Source organism: Eutrema salsugineum, unplaced genomic scaffold, assembly GCF_000478725.1.
Source record: "Eutrema salsugineum unplaced genomic scaffold, Eutsalg1_0 scaffold_12, whole genome shotgun sequence".
In the NCBI taxonomy this organism is placed as follows: Eukaryota; Viridiplantae; Streptophyta; class Magnoliopsida; order Brassicales; family Brassicaceae; genus Eutrema; species Eutrema salsugineum.
In genome coordinates this window covers 10,665,646-10,680,632 of record NW_006256895.1, presented here as the reverse complement: position 1 = coordinate 10,680,632, position 14,987 = coordinate 10,665,646, and the positions used below count along the sequence as shown (strand labels likewise).

The 14,987-nt window shown below is 37.8% G+C and overlaps 6 protein-coding genes across 9 annotated transcripts; 4 read left to right on the top strand and 2 right to left on the bottom strand.

The window, feature by feature from the left end:
- Nucleotides 1-341: 341 nt before the first annotated feature.
- On the top strand, nt 342-2,075 carry LOC18025432 (5' exonuclease Apollo). The gene is made up of 4 exons (XM_006408908.2): nt 342-707; nt 779-981; nt 1,056-1,163; nt 1,262-2,075. Exons 1-4 carry the CDS (start codon nt 416-418, stop codon nt 1,919-1,921), a joined length of 1,263 nt encoding a protein of 420 aa, XP_006408971.1. The 5' UTR covers nt 342-415; the 3' UTR covers nt 1,922-2,075.
- A 22-nt stretch (nt 2,076-2,097) lies between these two features.
- Nucleotides 2,098-3,121, bottom strand: LOC18025431 (H/ACA ribonucleoprotein complex subunit 3-like protein). Of its 2 annotated transcripts, none has more exons than XM_006408907.2 (4): nt 3,034-3,121; nt 2,869-2,945; nt 2,511-2,553; nt 2,098-2,408 (listed from the first exon to the last, which is right to left on the bottom strand). In XM_006408907.2, the coding sequence occupies exons 2-4, from the start codon at nt 2,920-2,922 to the stop codon at nt 2,311-2,313; spliced, it is 195 nt and encodes a 64-aa protein (XP_006408970.1). In that variant the 5' UTR covers nt 2,923-2,945; nt 3,034-3,121; the 3' UTR covers nt 2,098-2,310. The 2 variants fall into 2 exon arrangements, with proteins under 2 accessions (XP_006408970.1, XP_006408969.1); XM_006408906.2 differs by having other exon boundaries at nt 2,133-2,408; nt 3,018-3,091.
- Nucleotides 3,122-3,260: 139 nt separating this feature from the next.
- On the top strand, nt 3,261-4,256 carry LOC18025430. Of its 2 annotated transcripts, XM_024160309.1 has the most exons (3): nt 3,285-3,432; nt 3,846-3,936; nt 4,048-4,256. In XM_024160309.1, the coding sequence occupies exons 1-2, from the start codon at nt 3,307-3,309 to the stop codon at nt 3,930-3,932; spliced, it is 213 nt and encodes a 70-aa protein (XP_024016077.1). In that variant the 5' UTR covers nt 3,285-3,306; the 3' UTR covers nt 3,933-3,936; nt 4,048-4,256. The 2 variants fall into 2 exon arrangements, with proteins under 2 accessions (XP_006408966.1, XP_024016077.1); XM_006408903.2 differs by having other exon boundaries at nt 3,261-3,432; nt 3,846-4,087.
- A 557-nt stretch (nt 4,257-4,813) lies between these two features.
- LOC18025429 (serine/threonine-protein kinase tricorner) lies at nt 4,814-7,864 on the top strand. Its single transcript, XM_006408902.2, has 13 exons — nt 4,814-5,045; nt 5,144-5,318; nt 5,425-5,508; nt 5,611-5,852; nt 5,937-6,150; nt 6,259-6,338; nt 6,466-6,550; nt 6,644-6,775; nt 6,928-7,041; nt 7,130-7,177; nt 7,289-7,373; nt 7,472-7,525; nt 7,647-7,864. Exons 1-13 carry the CDS (start codon nt 4,816-4,818, stop codon nt 7,796-7,798), a joined length of 1,695 nt encoding a protein of 564 aa, XP_006408965.1. The 5' UTR covers nt 4,814-4,815; the 3' UTR covers nt 7,799-7,864.
- A 578-nt stretch (nt 7,865-8,442) lies between these two features.
- Nucleotides 8,443-9,860, bottom strand: LOC112089222 (zinc finger BED domain-containing protein RICESLEEPER 2). The gene is made up of 3 exons (XM_024160205.1): nt 9,591-9,860; nt 9,179-9,497; nt 8,443-8,567 (listed from the first exon to the last, which is right to left on the bottom strand). The coding sequence occupies exons 1-3, from the start codon at nt 9,858-9,860 to the stop codon at nt 8,443-8,445; spliced, it is 714 nt and encodes a 237-aa protein (XP_024015973.1).
- A 964-nt stretch (nt 9,861-10,824) lies between these two features.
- Nucleotides 10,825-14,014, top strand: LOC18025427 (TBC1 domain family member 15). Of its 2 annotated transcripts, XM_006408900.2 has the most exons (13): nt 10,825-10,965; nt 11,119-11,168; nt 11,291-11,493; nt 11,641-11,736; nt 11,827-11,930; nt 12,057-12,256; nt 12,404-12,526; nt 12,613-12,701; nt 12,794-12,899; nt 12,969-13,066; nt 13,200-13,445; nt 13,524-13,607; nt 13,687-14,014. In XM_006408900.2, the coding sequence occupies exons 3-13, from the start codon at nt 11,383-11,385 to the stop codon at nt 13,699-13,701; spliced, it is 1,272 nt and encodes a 423-aa protein (XP_006408963.1). In that variant the 5' UTR covers nt 10,825-10,965; nt 11,119-11,168; nt 11,291-11,382; the 3' UTR covers nt 13,702-14,014. The 2 variants fall into 2 exon arrangements, with proteins under 2 accessions (XP_006408963.1, XP_024016038.1); XM_024160270.1 differs by having other exon boundaries at nt 13,200-13,607.
- Nucleotides 14,015-14,987: the final 973 nt, after the last annotated feature.

Below are 14,987 nucleotides of genomic sequence, written 5' to 3'. Positions count from 1 at the left end.
AAACAACAATCCACAAAATGCAATATAGCTCTAAGACAGTTCTAAGAAATGCAATATAGCTCTAAGAAATAACACAAACAATAGTAATATAAAAGCATTTTTTGATAAAACAGTTCAAGGTCTGGGGCATCTACATACAGTTTAATTAATAAACGAATCAATACCTGAACCTTTAAAAGCTTGAAATCAATTATGCATTTCAAACTTTAGATTTTGTTGATTTGAGACTTCTTCACACGAGACATTTACGAACAAAAACGCAAACCCAAAATAGGCCCAACCATGAATCATAATTAAGTGGCCCAATGAAAAAAAAAACAAAAAAAAATATTGATGTGGAAAAGAAGGAAGCTTGAATTAGAAACTTTCTGAAAAAGTGGGAAACAACAATTCAGAATCGATCGGAGGGAGAGAGATGGAGAGCGGTCTGATATCGGTGGACCGGTGGAGGAAAGGAAGTCAGGCTTACTTCTTGACCCATTTGCACTCCGATCACACTCGTGGCCTCTCCGGCGAGTGGTCGCAGGGTCCTCTCTACTGTTCCCGCACCACCGCCTCTCTGTTTCCTTCCCGATTCCCCGGCTTCGACCTCTCATTGCTTCGCGTCGTCCCACTCTCTTCATGGCGATCACTCTCCCTCCGCTCTCCTTCCTCCGGCTCCTCCGTACGCCTCCATTTCATGGCCATCGACGCCCACCACTGTCCCGGTACCAACGATTTACTTAACTTTAGTCTTTTGAAATTTCTTTTATTTGATGGATCTGGTTGGGTTTTTTAGGGTCCGTGATGTTCATGTTCCGGGGAGATTTCGGATGTTTTCTCTACACGGGAGACTTCCGGTGGGATTGTGAAGGTGAAGATGGAGCAAGGACCACTCTCGTCTCTGCTATTAAGGAATTCCCCGTCGACATTCTTTACTTGGACAACACCTATTGCAATCCCATTTACTCTTTTCCTTCCCGTCAAGTCGCTGCACATCTCGTTCGTTTCCCCTTCCCTTGTTTGTTTGAACATTACATTCCTCCCCAGTTTCTCTTCAAGTTCCTTCCTTGCAGGTTGCTGATATCATCGCCTCTCATCCTTGCCATGATATCATCATAGGAATCGACTCTTTGGGGAAGGAAGATATGCTCCTTCTTGTTTCCCGTTTACTCAATATCAAGGTTTCTTGTTTCCTCTCACTGTTCAGTTTCCTCTCCATCCAATTCTTTGTAATCCCACAAATGGAATTTAACAGTTGATTATATTGTTTTGTCCTTAGATTTGGGTTTGGCCTGAGCGTCTCCGTACCATGCATCTTCTTGGGTACCAAGACATTTTCACAACTGATACATCTCTTACAAGGGTGCGTGCTGTTCCTCGTTATAGCTTTAGCATTCAGACGCTCGAGGGCCTGAATATGATGTGCCCAACCATCGGCATCATGCCTTCCGGTCTCCCATGGCTTAAAAGACCTTCCAATGGAGTCGGAGATGGCAAACTCCTCTCTGGCTCCCTTCTTACTGCTTCAACCTTGCCTTGTCGGAAACAATTACCTGCGGGGGTTCATCAGTTCCATGACTATATGTATTCGGTACACTACTCTGATCATTCTTGCTACGAGGAGATTGGAGAGTTCGTAAACCTTGTCAAGCCAAAGAGCATGAAAGGAATTGTGGTTTCATCGGCTTGTTACGTTGAGCCTCTCTACTATTTTGGGCGTATCTGCCGAGTTAGCCAACCGCCAGAGTTGCTGCTTTTGAGGCCTGACACTGCCGAGCAATTTCGAGCTGTTAGGATCAAGTCATTCTCTGGAAATGACGAGACAATAGATAAGGAAAGAGAGAAACGGTTGAAGCGAGATGGTTATTCAAGTTTTAAGAGAAACAAGAAGAGATCACGTATACAAGTCAAGCGCGCAAAAATTTCAGAGATTGATTAGCTTTAATTGCCTGTTGGTACTGTCTAACATGGACGACGAGGCTGCTTATTTTGCTTGGAAGCTTACGTTGGTGTTTATGTAAATGTTCTAATACTCTCTTTCCATAGAACACAATTATTTTTCTTTGTTAGAGTCGTAGAGGTGCAAATATATAAATGGTAGAAGAAAGCTGCTGGTTCGAACATATTGGATTTTATCAAATTGGGCACTCTTGAGAATAAACCACTAGTGATATCTTCATTCTTTTAAGGGTCACGAAGATATAGTAAAAATCTCTTAACTAACTATTTGGAGACGTACAAAGACAGTTCGAGTCAACCTTTCATTAAGAGACAACATAGAAAGAAATAGAAGAAGATGAAAACCAACATGTGCCAAATGCTTAGCTTTCAGTACTTGACAGGTGCATTTTGTGTCGGCAAGAGACCAAACCGCTTCTTCAACATAACTCTCTGCTGTGAATATTTATCGTCAGGTGAGAATCGAGCTGCAATATCACAAAGATTTGGTTTGAGCTCTAAAGGTTTTGTTCTTCAATGAAAGAAGCAAACTATAAAAACACAAAACGGGTCTGTAAAGCTAGACTCACCTGGATGTGCAGATTCAGTGGCTGTCCCAAGCGGTGATTCCTTCTGCACAATGGTTGTTGATCAAAAATGCTCAGAACGTTCGAAAAAAGTTCTGTTTTTTTTAACAGCCAGCTAATTTAAGATTTAAGCAAACAAACCAAGCTTCAGGAGTCTGAGATAACTTTGATTTAACAAGGCTTTCACCCTTTAGAACTAATAACTCTCTTCTAAGGATCTATCCTGAGATGCTATAAAACTAACCACAAAATTATATATCTAACGAAAACAGAGATTTATTTCCAAAGCTAGAAAGTCAAGAACAAGATTATACATAGGAAGTAAGCATACAAAGAGACTAGATGAGCAAAGTCAAGGTACCTTAGTGGTGTAAACCTTCTCACCCTTCTCGTTGATATAGCACTGAAGATACATCGTCCTTTGATTTCTGTGAAGCCCTGTGCAGAAAATTAAAATTAGAGCACTAGACGAAAAAAGAAAACAAAGCGGCATAGCCGATTAAGACTCACCTAAACAAGAACGTACCTCAGAGATGTTTGCTGGTTTTTATTTTTTGAGACGAGAGACACGATTAGGGTTTTTCTGGAGCAGAGAAGAAGTAGAGGTTTTTGTCAACTTGTATATAAAGTTCTCGAATTAAGAAAAGAAGATGGGCTTTAGATTAAACAAAACTTGTTAGCCCAATATGAAAAGCCCAATTATTGTACATGTCCAAAGTCAAACCCATAATAAAGACTAAAAAGAGTAAAGAAGGCTGGTGAATTCCGAAATTCGTTCACCGGCGAAAAAGAGAAAACGATGGGGAAATCTACAGAGATTCCGGCGACATCGAGGTATCTTAAAAAGGAAGAGAAAGCTGTTAAATCACAGAAACCTCCTTTCAGACCTGCCGTCGATGACACCAAACCTGTCCTTCAGGACCCCGTAAGGATCTCTCTTTCTCTCTCTCTCTCTCTCTGGTCCCTGCACTGTGTTCTATTTATCGATGCAAAATTTGAGCCTAAAAGATCACTGATTTCGAATTCGAATTCGAATTTGAACTTGTAATGTATTAGTAAGGTTTGGTATGGATCAAAATGAATTAATAAGGTTTGGTAAAGATCATTTCTTCATTTAGAAGCTCTTTCATTTGTAACACAATATTCTAGTTACACAGAGGAGGATCATTTTCAACTGTGGACATGAGAGAGACATATATATTTTGATTTTATTCCAATCGTTTCAAATGTAGTATCTTTGTAGTGTACATTCGTCTAAGAAGAGACTGATTCTGGAGTCCAATGGTTACTCAATTTTCTAATGCTTTTGTTATCTTGAATGGTTTTCTTCTTCTTTAGATTTTGAGGTCGGATCCAATGGAGACAGAAGAAGCTGTGCTGAGATTGCCCACTTTCCCAGTGATGATGAGACCATCTGAATCGTAACGAGGTTTTCCTCTTACTTTGTTCGACACTTCCATTTCAGAGGATTGTGATTGCCAAAGAGGATTTTGTGTCTGCTTGATCAGCTTTTTAACTTGGAATACCATATGTTGATCAGCTTTAAGAGCAGAAAAGTGTAGTTCAGCACACCAGAGCGAGTGAGTTTCCAAAAACAAGACTCAAAAGCATTCCTTGTCCCATACACCATTACTATCACATATGACATATGCAAAACTTAATGATGTAAAATTGGTTTCCTGTAACGAAAGAGACGCTTTGTTACCATCGATCGAAAATGTTGTTGTTTTCCAAGTTTCTAAACTGATATGTTTTATTCTCTTCACCAATTATTATTAAGATCCACCAATCATATTGAAATGAAAAGAAAACAAAACAAACAAAAAAACATAAAAAGAATAGTTTATCATTTATATTAAGGGTTAAAAGAAAGATGGAGAAGAGGTCTGCATGAAAGAAGAATCAGAGAAAATGACGGTGAGAATAAAGGCAGACATTGATCTAAAATGCTGAATCATAAAAATCATGGGCTCCAGAGAGATTCACGCTCATTCGATTCCTCTCTTTTCCTCTCCTTCTCCTTTCCGATTGGAGATTTGTTTTTCTTCCTGCTTTGGTTTGATTCTGTCACACGCTTGCTTAACGTTAACATTGATCGTTTTCCGATCCTGAAAGGTCTTTTTTTTTTCTTGAAAACAATCACATACGTTTATGTCTTTGTTGTGTCTGGATTCTTCCTAGTGATTTGTTTTGATTTTGTAATTCTTGTTTATGCAGGAGGAGGATACGTTGAGACGTTTTCAATCTGAAGATGATGAAATTGACTAGTTTCTAGTTAACTTGTGTGGTTGGTAAAGAGAGTATAGACATGGATTCTGCAAAGGGTTGGTTTCAGAAGCGGCAAATGCGTGGAGGATCAAGATATAAGGGTGGTTCAGGTGGTGGAGGTAGTAATGGCTCTGGCGATGACCAACCGAACGTGGAAGCTGATGAAGAAACCGTCTCAAATACTACCAAACAGAAAGTTGCAGCTGCTAAACAGTACATTGAGAATCATTACAAAGAGCAGATGAAGATTCTGCAAGAGAGGAAAGAAAGGTATATATACATCTATCTCTTGTTCGAAACCTTATTAATTTGCCTAGTTAATTAGTCTGCGTGATTAACGTTTAGTTTTGGTTCTTCGCATATACCAGGCGGAGCATGCTAGAGCAGAAGCTGGCAGATGCTGATGTGTCCGAAGAAGATCAAAACAATCTTCTCAAGTTTCTGGAGAAGAAAGAGACAGAGTACATGCGCCTTCAACGCCATAAGCTAGGCGTTGCTGATTTTGATTTGCTGACAATGATTGGGAAAGGCGCATTTGGGGAGGTATATATATATATGTTTTCTTGCCTCCTTTCCGCCTGCTGGGAATACAATTCTTTTGGTGGCTGTTAAAACGATATACTGTATATGTATGTCGTTGCTTCTGTAGGTTAGAGTTTGCAGAGAAAAGACGACAGGTCAAGTTTATGCTATGAAAAAACTCAAGAAGGCGGAGATGCTTCGCAGAGGCCAGGTGTGAGACTTCCCTATAATCTAGTGGATGCTACTTTATGTGGACCAATAAATAATCATCCTTTGTTTGACTCCCCAAATGTAACTCATTTTTGTTTTCAAGGTTGAGCATGTGAGAGCAGAGAGGAACTTACTTGCGGAAGTGGACAGTAACTACATAGTGAAGCTTTACTGTTCATTTCAAGATGATGACCATCTTTACCTTGTGATGGAGTATTTGCCTGGTGGGGATATGATGACTCTCCTGATGCGCAAAGATACTTTGACTGAAGATGAGGCCAAGTTCTATGTCGCTGAGACAGTTCTCGCCATCGAGTCCATCCACAGGCACAATTACATCCACAGGTTCTGTGAGAATGTAAAAAAGCCATTCCTTTTTTACCTTGAGTCTTGGATGAGCGTATCTTAAGTTCATTTTGCTTTCCGCAGGGATATTAAGCCGGACAACTTGCTGCTTGACAGATATGGACATCTGAGACTGTCGGATTTTGGATTGTGTAAACCTTTGGACTGCAGTGCCATTGGAGAAAACGATTTTTCAAACAGTTCGAATGGATCCACGGAGAAAGAGGCCGGATCAACTGCTCCAAAACGAACACAGCAGGAACAACTTGAACATTGGCAGAGGAACAGGAGAACGCTTGTAAGGCTCCAAATTGAACCCTTTGAGATTTTGACTTTATCTGTAGCTGTTTGGTTTGCGAACGAGATTCTCTCTCTGTATGTGTTTGACTAACCCATGAAACGACAGGCTTATTCCACAGTTGGCACACCAGATTACATAGCTCCAGAAGTTCTATTGAAGAAAGGATATGGGATGGAGTGTGACTGGTAAGCATTTGAGGCTCCCTAATTTTTTTTTTTGTGTAAGTGCATTATCATAGAATATGAGGTTTACACTCCATCAGATTTTGATGTGTTTATGCCAATTCGAAACGATAAAATGCTCTGTACGTAGGTGGTCTCTTGGAGCAATCATGTATGAGATGCTAGTTGGATATCCTCCCTTTTATTCAGATGATCCTATGTCAACCTGTAGAAAGGTAATCTATAGAAAACTGGACAAAATTGAAGATTTCACCTTCCGCTTACTACATTGACAACAAACTCTTGTTCTCGATTTTTTTTGGTTGCAGATAGTAAACTGGAAAATTCATTTGAAGTTTCCAGAGGAAGCAACACTGTCGCGGGAAGCAAAAGATCTTATCAACAGCCTGTTGTGCAGTGTCAGACGGAGGCTTGGTTCCAAAGGTGCTGATGAAATAAAGGTGTTGTATGGTGTGTCCTTATACTGTGGTTTCTTTTTAAAAGCCTTTTCCTTTTTTTAGAAGCATGTTAAGAATTTTTTAGCTTGTTTAAAAGACTGTGTTTTTTAATGTAACTTGAATGCATGAGTGTTAATTTCTCTCAACATTTGCAGGCTCATCCATGGTTTGAAACTGTTGATTGGGATACAATATTCGATATGGATGCAGCATTTGTTCCAGAGGTCAATGACGATTTAGACACTCAGAATTTTGAGAAGTTTGACGAGGTGAAACATCTTTAATCCTTTTGGATTTGATGGAAGCCATTAATTTGTATTGGATTCTTTAAATCTTTGTTTTTTTTTGGTAATGCAGTCGGAATCGCAAACTCAGACATCATCCAAGTCTGGCCCATGGAGGAAGGCAAAGCTCTATTTCCTTTATTTTTCTTTGAACACAGTAACTATACCCTGCAAAAGATTCATGATCGCTTTCTTAATACATTCCTTTATGTTTCCGCTTTTACTTTTGCAGATGTTGTCGTCAAAGGACATAAACTTTGTAGGGTACACATACAAGAACTTCGAGATAGTTAATGACTACCAAGTTCCTGGAATGGGTACCACACACTTGATCACTGGTTCTAATCATCAGTCTTTGATTTATTTTTCAATTAGTGTGAATGTTACTAATGCATGCTTTAAATGCCGTTTGTAGCGGAGTTAAAGAAGAAGAACAAGTTGAAGCGACCAATGGTCAAATCACTCTTCGGTACGCACACACTATTTATTTTAATCTTTTGTTTTTGGCCTATTTCCATGCATGTGAAGATCTTGAAAGATCAAAATCTTGATCTTGTTTGCTGATTTTATGTATTGAAACCATTCCACAGATAGTGGATCATCAGAGACATCGGAAACAACAACGAAACCGGCTTGTGATCGACCTCCTCCTACTCCTCCGGTGGTTCAGGGAAGCTTTCTGAAACTTCTGCCACCAGAACTTGAAGTGAGGCCTAAGCAGGAAGGATCCGAAGCTTGCTAAAACATAATTTGTCTTGTTTTGGAGTTGAGTTGTGTCCCCAATGTTTAGGCGATAGCAAAATTACGAACCGACCACTCCTGCTATCTTTTGAAGACGAACCAAGTCTCTCATTCTTGTTGACACGCAAAATACATTTTTTTTTTTTGTTTTTTTTTACATGATTATAGTTTTCTTTCAAAAAGAAAGTTGGTGTTTGAAGGTCCCTTTTTAAATCTATGGACGCTTTCTCTGTTTCTGTTTGTGCTTTGTACTAAGGCTTTGCATTTGATACAATCGCTCGGAAAGGCCAGAGTTGTATGAGATTACTTATACTTTTTAATACCAAGACTAAGCTAAGATAACCATCTCCAGCAAAAAGATGCAAATTTGATGGCGTAATGACCAATCTCCGGATTTGCATTATAACTAAAAATTCACAAACACGAATTGATGGTATGAAAATAATGATTAGAAAATTAAGCCCTCTGCAAAACAAACATTCTTACATTAGTAGAGCTTTCACAAAATATCATCATCACCACCACCACCACAGTTAATTATAACTTTTAAGAGATGTTTCTTGGTGGTAACCAATCTAAAGAACAAAGAACTGAGACCAAACCCGTATCAAATCATCTTGGATTGGATTATATAGTATGATATACTCACATACCAACCTTGATTTTGGCCAACATGATCTTGAACGTGCCAAAATCATTGAGAGCAGCTCTTCTCTGCTGCACAATAAGTTTCCTACCCCATGAGCTCTTCTCCCACTTGTTCTTCACATCTGCAACTATATAAAAAAAAAAAAACTTACCCGAGACAGCCTTCTCCATTGCCTCAATTAAATTCTTCTTCTTAGGCACTCATCAGTAGCAGTGTCAATTGGGCTGTCCATGTCCAAATGGGCTTGTCCAAATGAGCTTTTTTATTTTCTGGACATTAATGGTTCACACCCAAATAGAACCATGTCCAAATAAGACCAAAACCATTTTGGACCATGATTAATTGGGCTGTCCATAAGTCCAAATAAAACTATTTTCAAAATTACTTAATTGTAGCAAAATAAAGAGATTCAAAACATGAGTTTAACTTAATTGCAGCAAAAAACGAGATTCAGCTTACAAGATACAAGTTCAACTAAAACATTGTCATAAAAAAGATAAAAGAGAGATAAAGACATTAATAGCTTCTATGTTGTTCGGATCTTCTTTCTTCTACTTTCACCATCATCTTCTTTATTTTCTTCATATGGCTCAAACTCGGAATCACCTATTATAAAGTATCAGCAATTTCATATGATCAATGTATAAAAAATAATAATCAAAAACAAAACAACAATACAAGCATACGACAGAAAGTGATTATGATATTAACTCAAGATTGATGTAAACTTACTGATTACTTCAAAGCCACGCAGCCAATTTCTTGTACAAATCAGAGCTTGGACATTTGATGGAAGAAGCCAGCTCCTATACTTGTTAAGAACTCGACTCCCAGCACTGAATGATGACTCAGAAGACACTGTTGTTATGGGAATACAAAGCACATCATAAGCCATCTGAGACAGCTCTTTGAACCGTGATGCATTGTCTTTCCAATATTTTAAGACATCCAAACTTTGAAAGGCAACCATATCCAAGACAGGTTCTTCCAAGTACATTTCTAATTCTGATTTTCCAGTTGCCACTTTCTGAGAAAAGAATGCATAAAAGCCCTGCAAATGCATATCCAAAACATGACTGATTAAGAAGAAACCACAATGCTTATAAAACCGAGATAAAATCACAAAAGTAAAGTGATTATTTACATCATATCCAGCTGGTAAGTTATCCTCTGAAGTGGTTAGTGAAGTGCTTGCAACTGTCTTCTTTGGATTCTTCTTATAAACTCCATACAGCTTTGTCATCTTTTTACGGATGTGATCCACCTTAGACTTGCTAGTTGATGGATCTAAAGTACCAAAACAGTATTCCAAACAAGCCAACTTCAACCTAGGGTCTAAAACAGCAGCAATGGAAAGTATATCACTGTAGTCTTTCCAGTATTTGTCAAAATTCAATTTCATTGCTTCCACCATTTTATAGATGTGTCATCATCAGAAAAATCATGCTCTCTCAACCAGCTTTCTATCTTCCAAATTTGCATAAAGTAGAGATTCGCAGTGGGATATGAAGAGCCTGAAACTAGATTAGTAATGACACTAAATAGAGCCAATAACTTGCAGATTAACTCAGCTCTTGACCACTCTAAGTCAGAAGGGAAGCTCATATAACTCAGCTCTACTTCTGCAAGATTACGCAAAGCATCTTTAAATAGGATAGCTCTAGACAACATCAAATGAGTTGAGTTTAATATAGGTTTCTATCTACCAATATGTCTTTTATATCTATCATTATGCATATATTTATAAAAATTTTAGTCTATAAATTCTCTAATATAACAAAATTAATCTTTAAAAATAAATAAATTTTAAAAAATAATTAAAATAATTATAAAAATTAATCTCCACTGGTAGAAGAATAATAATTAAAATAAATTAAGAAGAATAAAAAAATTCCAATTTGATTTGACTTAAAATTTTTAGACCATTGGGCCGACCAAAAACCATATGGTTTGACCCATTTATTTTTTGGACAAAACTAAACCATAACCATTTAGACCCACTAGTATTTGGGTGTGTCCATAACCAACCCATTATAATTTAGACATGGGTCACCCATGGACAGCCCGCCCATTTGACACCTCTAATCATCAGTGAGAGACAGCCTCTTCAAATTAATCTGTATCCTCTCCATGTCATCCATAAAAATCATTTTCAGAATGAAACAAACAACGATAATTATTTTAAAAGGCCCATTACTAGGGTTTTGGCCCACTATTAATTTAAAAGGCCCATTACTGGTGGAGGGAGTGATGAAAAACGGCGCCGTTTAAAGAGACGATGAAGAAATGGGCAATCTGTTTCCTAACCGAACCCGATCGGTTTAATAGAAACTGAATCGGGACTCATAAATTCTCGGCTTGGTTCGGTCCATATGCAGAGTCCTAGAAATAGAAAGAAATATGCAAGGAATGATGGAAGGAAAATCCGGAAGACGAAGAAGAGGTTAGAAGACAGGCATTTGTCGGAAGATTTTCGAGAGTCCGGCTGTTTAGGATCTCAATCTGCATAATTTGAGCATGTATGTATAATCGATGATCGTCTTCTTTTGTTGATTTATTTAAATGATTGGGTCTATTAGGATTCTGGATCCTCTGAAAGTTGTGATGTTATGATGCTGATTTTGTAATGTTCTTGTGGTGGTGAATGGTGATGATGATGTTCGGATTCTAAGATATATTTGAGCCATGAGGGGAGCCTCACCGTTTCAAAATCACAGACCTGGTTCTTATCTGCCTTCTTTTCTTTATTCATATATTGTCAAGTTTTTTGTTTTTTCTCCATCTTGTCGATATGTAAGACGATGATTTGATTTGGGTTTTTTTTTTCTTTTTTTTTCTTTATAGTGGTGTGGTGAATCAATGAATGATCTCTGTTGGGGATGATATGCCTGTAAGTTTGGCCTGACAAACAAAAAAAAAATTGAGAAGAAGCTTGAATGTTTTGCTGTGGATTTATGTGGAAATCCGGAGGAGAAGATTTGCAAGGTTTCTATCCAGTTAGACCAGAATGTCAAGCAGATGTTCCAAGGACCCGATTTAAATCACGGGTTTGTGCTTTTCACTAACTATTTTCTCAGTGGCTTGTTCATAATCTTGAGGAATTGATGATATATAGGGTTCTTATCAGATCTCAAATGTGGCTCCAGTTCAATTTTTTTTCTTGAGAATGATCCATCTTGAAACGTAATTTTTAGGCTGGAAAAACACTAAGTGCTAGAAGATGGCACGCTGCTTTTACTGAAGATGGGCATTTGGATATGGAAAAAGTGCTTAGACGTATACAGCGTGGAGTGAGTCTAACGTTGTTGTCATGATCTTTGTTTCCATCTCTTCTGGTCTATAACTTTTTTCTGTTGTTGTTCACTTGGTTTCGATATCAGGGAATTCACCCCTCTATCAAAGGCGCTGTTTGGGAGTTTTTGTTAGGATGTTACGATCCAGACAGCACTTTTCAGGAAAGGAACAAGCTGAGGAATCGAAGAAGGTAACTATTTAATTTGGTTGTTGACTGGGTCGATCATTAAGCCATCCTACTCAAAGCTCAAGTAGTTTCTGTAGATTCCATCACATCATAGCTCAGGCTAACTTTCAATGGCATTGATCATTTAAGGGAGCAGTACGGTGCATGGAAAGAAGAATGTAAGAAAATGGTTCCTGTCATTGGTAGCGGGAAGTTCGTCACAATGGCAGTGGTCTTAGAAAATGGGAAACCAATTGAAGAATCCTCTGTAGAAAATCAAGGATGGGTCGTGAAAAACACCGTTACAGACGAGAGAGTGCTCCAATGGATGCTCTCATTGCATCAGATCGGTATGCCCATCATTACATATATAGGCTTAGTCATATCTGATTCCGTTCTTATGACATGCTTTTAACATCAGAATTACGTACATACCTTTTCAAGAAACCCGCTACCATGTTACATATTCTTAACCGAATGGTGGAATGTTGTTGCAGGCCTTGACGTTGCTAGAACAGATCGGTATCTCTCCTTTTATGAGAATACTAGTAATCAATCAAAACTATGGGATGTTCTTGCCATATATACGTGGTTGAATCTTGATATCGGGTATGTTCAGGGTAAGTGTTCTTCTCTATTAACGGTTAACTTTTTATAAGAAAAGAAGAAAAGGGTAAACAACCGATCCAATTTATTACTCATGTAGGAATGAATGATATATGTTCCCCAATGATAATCCTCTTTGACAATGAAGCCGATGCTTTCTGGTGCTTTGAGCGTGCAATGCGGAGACTGGTGATAATCTATGACATGACGTCTCAAGTTTTCTGTCATCACCACACGGTTGTTATTGTATTGACTTTTTTTATTGTTTTCTTGAAATCCAGAGAGAAAATTTCAGGGCAACAGCAACATCAATGGGTGTCCAGACTCAGCTGGGTGTGCTCTCACAGGTCATTAAAACGGTTGATCCTCGACTCCATCAACATCTAGGTATGAGTGCTGTGCTGTTACATACACACTCTTCTTGTCTTGGTGAGCTAAAACTTATTTACGTAACAGAGGATCTCGATGGTGGGGAGTATCTGTTTGCTATTCGGATGTTGATGGTACTTTTCAGGAGAGAATTCTCCTTCCTCGACGCTTTGTACCTTTGGGAGGTAACGACACTGCTTTTACATATAATCCAATTTCTGCGTTTCTTCGGTTGGTTTCTGAGTTTACCTGCTGTGATTGTTTTCTAGTTGTTGGGATAATGGGAATAATGTGAGATGGATTTGTGTCTGCATGCAGATGATGTGGGCTATGGAGTATAATCCAAACATGTTTGCAACATACGAGGAACTAGAAAACCGAAACAACGCAGCAGAAGATCCCAAGTTACTAAAACGGTATGGCAAGTTTGAGAGGAAATACGTAAACAGCGGACGGAACGAGCAACATCGCAATACGCTTGCTGTTTTCGTGGTCGCCAGCGTTCTGCAGACAAAGAACAAACGTCTCTTGAAGGAAGCTAAAGGTTTAGACGACGTTGTTCAGGTCTCTCTCTTTTCCCTCTCCTTCTCTCAAAGCGGTAAAACCAAACGCCGTAAACTTCAAATATATGTTGTGTTGCAGATACTAGGAGACATCGCAGGTAATCTTGACGCGAAAAAAGCGTGTAAAGAAGCGTTGAAGATCCATGAAAAATTCCTGAAAAAGGTTTCTTTCTATCATTTTCAAGTCGTAGAAGACATATTTTTTCATGTATACTAATGGATATGTCGTGTGTTTCTGGCAGGCTAATAGGCAATAAAGATTTGCTTCCACTTTGTATACCGAGAGATATTATACGGTTTTATCAATCGGCTAGAAATCTCTTGAAAAGATTATGGAAGGGGAGTGATGAAAAAGCTCTGATGATTCTTTTATTTTTTATATTTGTTTATCATCTTCTAATGTTTTATGTTATTTGTGGTACATTGTGTGCCGTTTTTGAGTTATAAGAGTGAACTTCGTGATACTTTTCTTTTTCATTTCTTTTGTAATTCACTGGAAGACGCGGTGAATTTACTTAACATTCACACGACTCACGACGAGTCACCAACCTCTTCCATAACTTTTTTTTTTGTTTTTTTTTTTGGTTTTTTGTTTTCGTGATAATCTTTTTCGTAATTTATTCATTATTTTTTATTTTCATAAGTCGAAAAAAAAAACCTATCAGGCGATTCTGGCATACAATTGAAAGCTCAAAACAATTTGGTAGAGCGGAACAATGTGATCTAATGTTTTGTATTGGCCGTTTTCGGATTTAGAAACTAAAAGTTTCAAACTTTAAACATTTCGGGCAGATCAGAACTGTTAATCTTTTATAATGTGTAATACTGAGATTCAAATCCAAAAATGTACGTATGTACGTATGCAAAAACTTTTAGACAAACCCAAAAATCGGGCAGAAGTGAATCATTTTGGTCCATTTTAATTTTCAGCACACTTATAGTATACATTCAGACAAAAATATAAACATTACATTATACATGATGTTTTGTAAAATTATTACATAGAATTTATAAGATGAAATCAAATATATTGTTGTGATGACCATTGGGTGGAACAAAAAAAACGTGTTTCTATATACGAATTCTAAATTTGATTATTTTTTAAAGTAATAAGTAAAAAAAAAAATCTTAACCATCAGATTAACGAAAATCTTGGTTTAAAACAAACATTTTCCACTCGTTTTTGCCGTATCACCTTTATACTCTCTCCACCATCCTCCAACAATCATTTTCTTAGTTTCCTTGATTTTTGTTTGATGAACCTTTTTTTTCCTCCTGAAATTCGATCGAGGATTTGTAGGTGAATTTACATATACTACTCTTTTATATTACTTTTTTTTTAATTCGTTCTTTTTGATAGGAGAATCCGCTAAAACAGATAAACCTACAACTTTCTGAGATGCATTCTTGTTTGTCTCCAAAAAGTTTTTCGGAGTACTCTTGAGGCGCAATCCATGCAATATTTTTTCCTCAATTTATTTATCTTTCAGTTTGTCTTCCTCAGTTTTGGTTGCCGCCAACTTCTTATTTCTGTAAAAGTAGT

What these genes read in the sequence shown, in the direction of transcription:
- LOC18025431 (XM_006408907.2), bottom strand. Translation starts at nt 2,922, where the DNA reads ATGTATCTTCAGTGCTATATCAACGAGAAGGGTGAGAAGGTTTACACC. An exon ending in AGAAGGTTTACACCACTAAG is followed by an intron (nt 2,554 to 2,868) that starts GTACCTTGACTT and finishes ACCATTGTGCAG; the next exon opens with AAGGAATCACCGCTTGGGAC. An exon ending in CACTGAATCTGCACATCCAG is followed by an intron (nt 2,409 to 2,510) that starts GTGAGTCTAGCT and finishes GTGATATTGCAG; the next exon opens with CTCGATTCTCACCTGACGAT.
- LOC18025432 (XM_006408908.2), top strand. Translation starts at nt 416, where the DNA reads ATGGAGAGCGGTCTGATATCGGTGGACCGGTGGAGGAAAGGAAGTCAG. An exon ending in CGACGCCCACCACTGTCCCG is followed by an intron (nt 708 to 778) that starts GTACCAACGATT and finishes TGGGTTTTTTAG; the next exon opens with GGTCCGTGATGTTCATGTTC. An exon ending in CCCGTTTACTCAATATCAAG is followed by an intron (nt 1,164 to 1,261) that starts GTTTCTTGTTTC and finishes TTTTGTCCTTAG; the next exon opens with ATTTGGGTTTGGCCTGAGCG.
- LOC112089222 (XM_024160205.1), bottom strand. Translation starts at nt 9,860, where the DNA reads ATGGTGGAAGCAATGAAATTGAATTTTGACAAATACTGGAAAGACTAC. An exon ending in ACTTACCAGCTGGATATGAT is followed by an intron (nt 9,498 to 9,590) that starts GTAAATAATCAC and finishes ATGCATTTGCAG; the next exon opens with GGCTTTTATGCATTCTTTTC. An exon ending in GCGTGGCTTTGAAGTAATCA is followed by an intron (nt 8,568 to 9,178) that starts GTAAGTTTACAT and finishes ATATAGTTGCAG; the next exon opens with ATGTGAAGAACAAGTGGGAG.
- LOC18025430 (XM_024160309.1), top strand. Translation starts at nt 3,307, where the DNA reads ATGGGGAAATCTACAGAGATTCCGGCGACATCGAGGTATCTTAAAAAG. An exon ending in AACCTGTCCTTCAGGACCCC is followed by an intron (nt 3,433 to 3,845) that starts GTAAGGATCTCT and finishes CTTCTTCTTTAG; the next exon opens with ATTTTGAGGTCGGATCCAAT.
- LOC18025427 (XM_024160270.1), top strand. Translation starts at nt 11,383, where the DNA reads ATGTTTTGCTGTGGATTTATGTGGAAATCCGGAGGAGAAGATTTGCAA. An exon ending in TTAGACGTATACAGCGTGGA is followed by an intron (nt 11,737 to 11,826) that starts GTGAGTCTAACG and finishes TTTCGATATCAG; the next exon opens with GGAATTCACCCCTCTATCAA. An exon ending in ACGCTTTGTACCTTTGGGAG is followed by an intron (nt 13,067 to 13,199) that starts GTAACGACACTG and finishes GTCTGCATGCAG; the next exon opens with ATGATGTGGGCTATGGAGTA.
- LOC18025429 (XM_006408902.2), top strand. Translation starts at nt 4,816, where the DNA reads ATGGATTCTGCAAAGGGTTGGTTTCAGAAGCGGCAAATGCGTGGAGGA. An exon ending in CTGCAAGAGAGGAAAGAAAG is followed by an intron (nt 5,046 to 5,143) that starts GTATATATACAT and finishes CGCATATACCAG; the next exon opens with GCGGAGCATGCTAGAGCAGA. An exon ending in AGTCTGGCCCATGGAGGAAG is followed by an intron (nt 7,178 to 7,288) that starts GCAAAGCTCTAT and finishes TTACTTTTGCAG; the next exon opens with ATGTTGTCGTCAAAGGACAT.